The sequence below is a fragment of the Toxorhynchites rutilus genome, chromosome 3, assembly GCF_029784135.1.
Source record: "Toxorhynchites rutilus septentrionalis strain SRP chromosome 3, ASM2978413v1, whole genome shotgun sequence".
NCBI lineage: Eukaryota > Metazoa > Arthropoda > Insecta > Diptera > Culicidae > Toxorhynchites > Toxorhynchites rutilus.
The window spans coordinates 168,733,403-168,742,949 of record NC_073746.1 but is presented as its reverse complement, the minus strand read 5'-3'; the positions used below and the strand labels follow the sequence as shown (position 1 = coordinate 168,742,949).

At 38.2% G+C, this 9,547-nt stretch overlaps 1 protein-coding gene across 1 annotated transcript in view; it reads left to right on the top strand.

Moving 5' to 3' along the window:
- Positions 1-5,375: 5,375 nt before the first annotated feature.
- LOC129775841 (carbohydrate sulfotransferase 1-like) overlaps positions 5,376-9,547 on the top strand; it is a 130,100-nt gene continuing 125,928 nt past the window's right edge. Inside the window, exon 1 of the mRNA XM_055780985.1 lies at positions 5,376-6,161. Within this exon, the coding sequence (XP_055636960.1) occupies positions 5,962-6,161 (200 nt within the window). The 5' untranslated portion in view covers positions 5,376-5,961. The remainder of the gene's footprint in view (positions 6,162-9,547) is intronic.

Genomic DNA, 9,547 nt, shown 5'->3' with positions numbered 1-9,547 from the left:
ATGGTTTTCCGTTTCAATCACGAAGTTATTGGAGTAGATCCTCTATTTGAGGTCCACCCAACAATTTTCTGTTGGTCGCAGTGGGGGACGTTGGGAGGGTTAGCAATCTTCGGTAGAACGTTTATTTCAAGTCGGTCCATCTATTCTAGTGATTTCTTGGCATGATACCTCTTGACTTCGGACAGATTCTTCGTACTGTATATCTCTTCATTCACCATAAGCCCTGAAGGAAGGAACAGCGGCTACAGAAGAACCTTCTTCGATAACTCAATGTCATATATTTGATGTATTTCCCAGTCGTTGCCGTCCAGCGTTAAGTAGGGTTCGTCTCGACGTCGCGCTTCGCAAGAAAGATGTTTTTCATCAACACCATCAGTCGCTCCTTCCAGGTGCTCAGACACGATCGCTCTCTACTGACGCTTCCTGATAAAATGTCCATTTTGGCCAGGTACTCCTGCACCGTTTGGTAGGTTGCTCCGATTTCTCAGCCCAGGGCACGGAACGGTTATGCCGCCTTTCTCTCTATCTTCGTCTTCAGCTTCAGCAGCACCTTCGGGTGGCCGAAGTTGGGAAAATCGGACTTAAAGCAATTTCCGGGACAGGAGTTTTGCACAGTGACGAGAAGGGGAAAGGTATCAGAAATCTTCAATATCATGAAACTATCCAAGTTCTCCATAAATATCTTGTTTTCGCAGGCCATCTGACCTGAGAATGGAATAACGGTATTTTCATCGCTACCACTACCACTACCAATTTGAAGACTAATTTTATTTTAATTTTTGTCAATGTTCAAACAATTTATTGCGAAAAGTTTTGAAAAATAATTGCAAAATAATTACTCGAATGTCGTTTCGCGTTCAAATTCTAAACGAGCTGTATCAATCACGTTATCACAATGCATAATAATAATTACATATTTTACAAACATTTTAATAATTACATTTTATTTTTTATTTTTGTATGCTCCTCAATTGAGGTCTCCCCTATTGAGAGTCTGCGCTATTCATTGAGCATAGTAATACAAATGCCATACAAATAAAACACTAATTTCTGCATTACTCGAGAATTAATCAAGCTAATGAAACGAAATTTGGCATGTGGAGGTTTTAACATGCAATAAATGATTCTGACCTGAATGGCGTTAACGTTCCCTGTGGAACTTCTGCCGTTTCAACGTACGCATTAACTAGCGTCATTTATTAATACTTAGTTGAGATTTCTTAAGCCAAATAACACGCTTTGAATGTACTCCGAGGGGCACAGTGCATGTCGAAGGAAATTTCTCTGACGAAAAATCCCCCGGCCAGAACGGGAATCGAACCCGAACACCCGGCATGATAATGTGAGACGCTAACCACTCGGCCACGGATGCACCATGCTTTTCGTATTTTAGAATATTGTTCAATGAAATGTATTAAATAATGACGGGGAATATTTATTGAATATGCATTGCATAAGATCATAACCGGTCTATTCTTATTTAGTTTTAGTCTTTTTTGGTCGTAGGATTGAACGGATTCATTTATTATACGTTGTTATATTCATACGTGCAAACGAAAAAAGCAAATGTTTGACTTTCGTATAGTTATTCGCTAAATGCAATGGTCATATATATACTCACTTGTGAAAGAAATGGACTTGTGGAAGAATTGTGAACTGTAAACTATAATCGGTGGCTTATGGTTATTTTTCACAGTTACAGTTTCGGGGATATTTTTTTATATACGTTTTTATGTTATTTTATAGCTCTTTATACTTTCATGAATTATATTTAGTTGTTTACTTTCAATTAATAACAGGAAAAAAGTCGAATTTCATCATTTATGTTGGAGTATTAAAAATTACTCTGCATTGAGGAGGTTGAATTAGATGATTAGTATTAAGATGAATGAATTAAGATGAAGAAAACATATTTTCTGAAGTTTTACATTCAATTATACTCTCTTCTTCAAATAAATATGAACAAAGCCTAGTAAATATACAATAGCAATATTACAGAGAAGTTCAATTTTCGGTCTGTGACACCGTGCGCGAGTATACATGTTATTATTCTGCACGCGAGTACAGGAGAGTTATTGAAGGAATGAAAGGTTTTGTTTTTAAGAAACCAGTATGTACGACTTAGACGAAAATTGTGAAATAATAAACAAATATTGTTCATCCGAATCTTCCAACTCAATGGAAAGCTAATGAAGCTCCACAAGAATTTTGTTGTTACGAAAAATGCTACCGTAACGCAAAATGTCTACCGTCGAAGACATTGCATATGCAGACGTTAAGGGGTATTCTAGTGTAGAGACGCGAATTTCGGACGTTTTTTCGAGCTCCTAAAAAATAAAACAAGGAATATTTTTATTATTTATTTTTATTGTCGTCAATCAAAATTGTAGACCAATGCATTCTGAATACGGTAATCTATGTAGAAAATGTTAGGGTTTCTCAGGTGCCTAATCCTTGCGTAAAAATTTAGGTTTCCTAATATTTCTTCTGAGTCCACTCGTTGTGATATGATGTCAATAATAAATAGAATCATGGCAGAGTTCCGACGTTCTTTTAAGCTTTTCATATTGATTAGCATGCAACGTGCCTCATATGGAGGGAGATGGTATGAAGACCAGCATAGTTTACGAAGTGCATAATAGAATAATAGAAATTGTTTTTGTACAGATTCAATTCTGTCTTCGTGTGAAGTTATGTAGGGGGACCATACAATACTACAGTATTCGAGAATTGATCTGATCTGATGTTATATACGATGTTTTTATTGTGTACGGATCGTGGAAATGGTAACTAAAGCGTTTAATGAAACTCAACATATTATTTGCTCTATGGATGATTGTATTATAATTGTCAACGCAGGTTAGTTTTGAATCTAATACTTATGACAGACATACAGCTGTACTTGCGTTGTACTTCGAAAATTGTATGTCTGTCACCATGTACAGCGCTAGAACCATGCAAGCAACTCGGTACAATCGCTGTACCTGTACCGACCTATTTTACCGCTGTACATGGCTACAGTTGTACTGTGCGCAGCGCCATAGACGGTTAGTGGTGGGTAGCATGAACAAATCGTATCAAAACACTTGGCAAACATTCTTTTCACTGACTTTCTCTTGAGTTAATAACTCAGAATGGAAATTTGCTTGTTGTGTTTAATAGTTTAGACGCTAAATAAAAACCTTTTTCATTGAAATATGTGGTGAAAATTGGAAAAATTCTGATTGTCAGTTTGACATACGGTACAATGTATAACCAAAGTATGTCTGTCATGGTACGAAAGTACCTGTACAACGCTGTACTCTTACAACGCAAGTACAGCTGTATGTCTGTCCCTGGTATAAGACCACGCTTAAGTTTCTTACACGTTGACATCTACTGATGGGTTGATTTCCCAGCTTAACACCATTGTTCAATGGTGTTCTTCTTCTCGTAAAAGTCATCAAAGTGCATTTCCTAACATTGAGCTGTAATAAACTCTTAGTGCACCAATTATTTCATTTTGGAATGTTTGAGAGTCTTCATCATTCTTTATTTCCATGTACAGCTTCATATCATCTGCGTAGATTAGTGCCTTGACACGCAAACGTCATTAACAAATAAAATGAACATAAGTGGCCTCAAATGAGAGCCTTGAGGAACTCCGGATGTAACAAATATTGGTTTTGAAATTTTCCCATCAAACCTTACTATTTGCGTGCGGTCAGTCAAATATGATTCTAGCCATTTCAATAGCTTGACTTCTATCCCTATTTTTTGAAGTTTAAGAAGCAGTAATGGTATATCAACACGATCAAAAGCCTTACTAAAGTCAGTGTATAGAGCTTCAACTTGATTACCATTATCCATTGCATTCAAAGTGAATGTGACAAATTCCAGCAAATTTGTTGTTGTTGATCGTCCTTTGAAAAAACCGTGTTGTTTATTCGTAATTCGTGTCGTTTATTCGTAATTCGTGTTGAAAAAGTTTTTGGTTTATTATTGCTTCAAAGAGTTTTGGAATGCAAGAAAAAATTGCTACTCCACGATAATCTATTACCGGATTTGAATATAGGTACAAGAAAAGAGTTTTTCCATATTTTTGGGAACCTTTCTGATTCCAATGACTTATTGAAAAGCCATAAAAGTGCCATAAAAGAGCCATAAGAACCGGTGGAATACCGTCAGGACCAGGCCGTTTTGAGGCATCAAGCATATTTAATGCGTCAAAAATTTCAATGTAAGTTAGTTTTCTGACTCCAACATCACATGGAAATTCTGGAAGAAATGCAAAGAAGTCACGATCTCGGTCCTCCTCAGCTGTTTCAATATAAACTTCTTGAAAAAATGTTGCAAAGAGGTTGCAAATTTTTTCTGGGTCATTCCCCACGGTATCGTCAAGGTGCATGCGTGATGGAAAACCATTGCTTTTTAATTTTGTTTTTATGTAATTAAAAAAAAATTTTCGGATTAGACTTTATGTCCGACTCTGTTTTTAAGTTGTAATCTTCAAAAGCGATTTTAACAGTTGAGTTGAGCTGTTCACAAATGTTCAGATATTTTTCGAGATTGGCGTCAGATTTGTATTTCTTATAAATTTTATGTGCCTCCTGTTTTTTATTTTTTAGATTCTTTATGTTTTGATTAAACCAAATCGGATACTTTTTGTTTATATTTCTCCTTTTTCGTCTAGTGAAGTGAGAGGGTTAAAATGTGAATGAAGTGAGAGGGTTAAAAAAAAGTTGTGCCATGGCGTACACGATTCCAGCCCTTCTGTTCATCGGAAACAAAAAAAAATCGAACAGATTCTGAATCAGTGAAGATGCCGCTATCGCATGAACCTCGGACAAGTCAAAAACATATTTTTTGATAAAATGGTCGCCGTTTGAAAAACAAAATGCGGTTTAAACCGTTTTTTCTTATGTTTCCCGATTTTTTAAAAATAGTGAAAGTTGAAAGATATTATTTTTTTAGAGGTTCATGCGATGCCTGCAGATTGTATTCATAAAAATTCGACATGAATCGGCTCAGTAGAACTTGAGATATCGTGTACGCCAGTTTGAAAAAACTAGTTTCGAGAAAAATGCGTTTGAAGTTCATTGTTATGGCCGTACCAGGTCCTTTCTAGAGTATATTCTTGAACGCCTAAACTACAGAAATATAAAGAATTTTTTTTTTTTCAAATTTCTAGACTAGAATACTGCCTTAAGTGAGGGGATAGATTTTTGCAATGCCATTGATTTCAGGATGCGCGCAGACTAATTTTTGCGTATTGACCCACCTGCTTAAACTCTCTATTCATCTCGCTGAAAAATAATTAGCATTTGCCCGCCTCTTCCGCCGCTTGACGGTTCGTGCTGTCATAATGTTACTGTCGCTGGCGGGGAAGTTAAATGGATGGAAAATATAAACATTGGAAACGAAATGCACAATCAATTCACATCCATACGTCGCGTATTCAACGTCGTCGCGAACAATTATATGCACTTCGTATGGCATTCATTCGTGCGTGTTGTGTAAAGATTGATTTTTGGTGTTGTTAATATCGAGGCCAAATTCTTGATTATTATTGGATACGTGCATACAGTATACCTATTGGTTTTGCCTGTGGTCCTAATTCCTTTCTGGGGAGAAATTCTATTTGAGGGATATGATGACAAGGTGTGACGGGTTGTGTGGCCAAATTTGTGTTTTGAAGATGGTAATGGCACGGTAGAATGTGGACAAGGTGAAATTTAGAACGGATTTATAATACAAAAAGTTATTGGTACAATCTTGTTTTATCGGTCTAAAAGGGTGTGTTTTTTCATAAAGTGAACCTGCAATGCATATGTGTAACTAGTCATTCTTATCAGATACTGATAAAGCTATTGTGAACTGGAAATAGTTAATTCCGAGGGAAAATAATTGTGAGAGTAATTTAAAAGAGGAAAAAGCTCAAAAGTTAAATGTGGATGGGAGTAGCTCTGCTCTACTCTGTATATGGAGAAAGTAAGCGAACAAAAACGGGAGATAATGTCACGCCGCATAAATCTTATCGGAGTTTGTGCCGTCAGTGGTTTGTGTATTTTGCTGCTTTTTGCCAGCCACCGGCTAACGTCCAACAATTATGCGACCGAGTATTTTAAGCCGCGGGAGCGCAATGCCAATCTCCGTCTGCTGAATGCGCACAAATTCTATGGGTAAGTTTGATGGACACGATAGCGTAATTGGTATTCGGTTTCAGTGCAGAAACGAAAGTTGATTTTGCTATGCTCATAGATTTAGGTGAAACACCTCATGCAGACACAGCCAAGCATGTTGGATTTCCAAGCTCACATAGGACTGTAATTGAAAGTGAATGGCAATGGTGTTTTCGTCGTCGCAACATATGAGCGGTTACCTGGTACATTTCTAGACTAGTTTGTAATAGAAAAGGGGTGATTATCCTCTAAGTATTTCTTCACAACTTTAGGCGTTCAGCATTTCAATGCACACTCGTGTGACAAATAGTATTCAAATGAGGTATAGTTGAATGTAGCAATCAAACAACTTTCAACCCTTTCACTTGTGTGTAATATGTCATTCTGTCAGTCTCTCTTATCAATCTGAAACGATATTTCAATAAATCTGAACGATCGAGACGGTACCCTTAACCGGTTTGCATATGTGATTTGTGATGATGCGTGTTGTTGGTAACATAAGGTTGTTTTCATCACAATGAGTGTACGAATGAATAAGTACCGTTTTGTCTCAAATTCCGAATACTGAAGCTTTGATGGCCATTAAATAGTATCTCATTACTCAAATTGGTACTTTTTCGCGAAATTAATTTGATTGTTGGATACAATAGAGCCTTCTTTTTTTATTTGACTTAGTGAAAAACTAAAAATATGTTTAATCACATTTGTCTCAAATTCCGAACACCATTTTTGTCACTGACTCGTATTCCTAACACTTTTGTCTTAAATTCCGAACAGTGAAAATGCATTTTTTTTAAATCATAACTTTTGAACTACTGGATCGATTCATATGATCGATATATCAAATTAAACCAATTAGCTAGTCTTTTTTGAAAAAATGTTAAGCCAGCGCTACACGATGCTACGAACACGCTCGAATGCTGGACGCTCGATGATTCGACGCATCGTGTAGTCGACTGACGAGCTACAAACCTCCAGTGTCGAGTGTCGAATATTCGCGTTGGAAGGTAATCCGTTCGTTGTGGATTACCTTCCAACGCGAGTGACACGAGTCAAAGGATTTTTGTCATTCGGTGATTCGACACTCGATGACATCCGATACACCGCTACACGATTCGTCCGAATCTATCTTTGACAGATTGGTTTGTTCACAAGTTTTAGGTGAAGGAACTATGAAATTGATTCTTAAAGTTAAAAATATTCGGCGAAATATTGTATTTTAACAATGTTGATTTGAAGCATTTTTCATTTACAGCCCGATATCAATACAATTGCTACGGCAGCAATTTCAATACTCGCATCGTCATTCAGTTTCCTAACGTTTTTGATGGTAAATAAAAACAATAAACATTCGATCCAAATACTCGCCGATTGTTTGGACCGATTGCATTGAATCGAACATTCACTTCACCGTGTAGCAGCAAATTCGTCACAACATTTGACGATTCATCGAGTCAAATGTTTGAGTCCAACATTCGAGTGAAACGTTGGACGAATCGTGTAGCGCCCGCATTATACTCGCGAACATTTGGATTTTGTTTTCGTATTAATTGATTGTATTTCTATTTCATAGTTTACATGGTTTTGGAACCAAGAACGCTATTTTTTTAAATTTTTTTCTTCGAAGGTGAGATTTGTTTACAAAACATATCTAAAAATGATAGATGTGTTTTTTTCGTTTTTGAGTTATAATTTTCCAAAGTTGAGTTGTTTTGTTTGCGGTAGCTTATTGGACACAAAAACGGAACAGGGAAAATTTGCAAGTTTAATATTCAGCTAATGTGCTCCCTTGGCCGAGTGGTTAGCGTCATAACTAACATGCCGGGTGTTCGGGTTCGATTCCCGTTCTGGTCGGGGGAATTTTTCGTCAAAGAAATTTCCTCCGACTTGCACTGTGATCACGCGTATTCTAGAGCTTGCCACTCAGAATGCATTCAAGGCGTGTTATTTGGCATAGAAATCTCAACTAAGTACTAATAAAAATGACGCAAGTAATACTACGTTGAGACGGCGAAGTTCCTCTAGGAACGTTAGTGCCATTGAAGAAGAAGAAGAATAATATTCAGCTAATTGACTTCAATTTTATATGTCGAACATCTGAGTTGGTCCAGTAGCTCAAAAGTTATGAATTTTTTAAAAATTGTATTTTTGGAAAAAAGGTGAAATTTTATTTTTCGGACCAACGGTTGAAAAATTTAACTTTGAAAAAACTATAAAAACGATAAAAATCACATCTTTAATTTTTGGATACCTGATGTAGAAAAAACTTCAGTTTACAAGAAAACCATGTACCGTTTTGTCACAAATTCCGAACAGTTAAGCTTTATTGGCCATTAAACAGTGTCTCGTTATTGTGCCCGTCTATCATCGCACTCCAAGAGGTAAATCGAATTTCCCCAACAAACATCCAAAAAATCCGTGGGGCAAGTTTCACTGGCACACCAAGCGGGGATCCGTCCTGCAACACTCCGTTGCACTGGGCGTCCTAAGAAATATTCCCCATCTCCGGAAACAAATTTCCACTGAGCTACCAATAATAGCAGTCCGAATCGAGGCCCCTATTCCAATCACCATTATATCCATATACCTGCCGTGTGGCACAATCCCGGAACTACGACGGAAGCTGCTTGAGGCATTAGAGGGCTTGGAGGACCCCATAGCCATTTTGGGGGACTTCAACGCTCATCACCGCAATTGGGGAATGCAAACACCAGACGTCAGGGGGAATATCATTGCCAACCTCCTGGAGGAGCAGGAGCTCTCGGTATTAAACGACGGCACGGATACTTTCAGTAGAGGCACCAGCAACACAGCCTTTGATGTTTCAGCAACCAGTTTTAACTTGGTGGATAGGCTAGGGTGGAACAAACCCGATAACCATTAGCTTCAACGGCCCGCCGCCGCTAACGACTCGAAAACCCAGATGGATCTTCGAAAGGGCTGACTGGGCTGCTTACCAAACAACCTCCGACTTCCTGCTAACTAGGGACAACCCGACCATCATCGCCAATTTCAACAAAATCATTATGGAGGCAGCCGAAGCCTCCATTCCAAAAACGAAGACCACTCCGGGCAAAAAAACGTTGCATCGGTGGTCCGAGGATATCAAAGGGGAGGTCAGGAAGCGGAGGAAGTTCCTCCGTGCGGCCAAACGACTACCACTCGGAGACCCTATGAAGGAAGCGGCCATGAACAAATATCGAGCGCAACACATCAGGGTACGTCGATTAATCCGGAAGGCGAAACTAGACAGTTGGACTCGTTTTCTTGAGTCCATCAACGAGAACCAGTCCTCGGCGGATCTTTGGCGCAGAGTTAACGCGCTGAATGGAAAGAGGAGACTACACAACCCTATTCTTCAAGTGGACGGTAAAACCCTCAGAAAC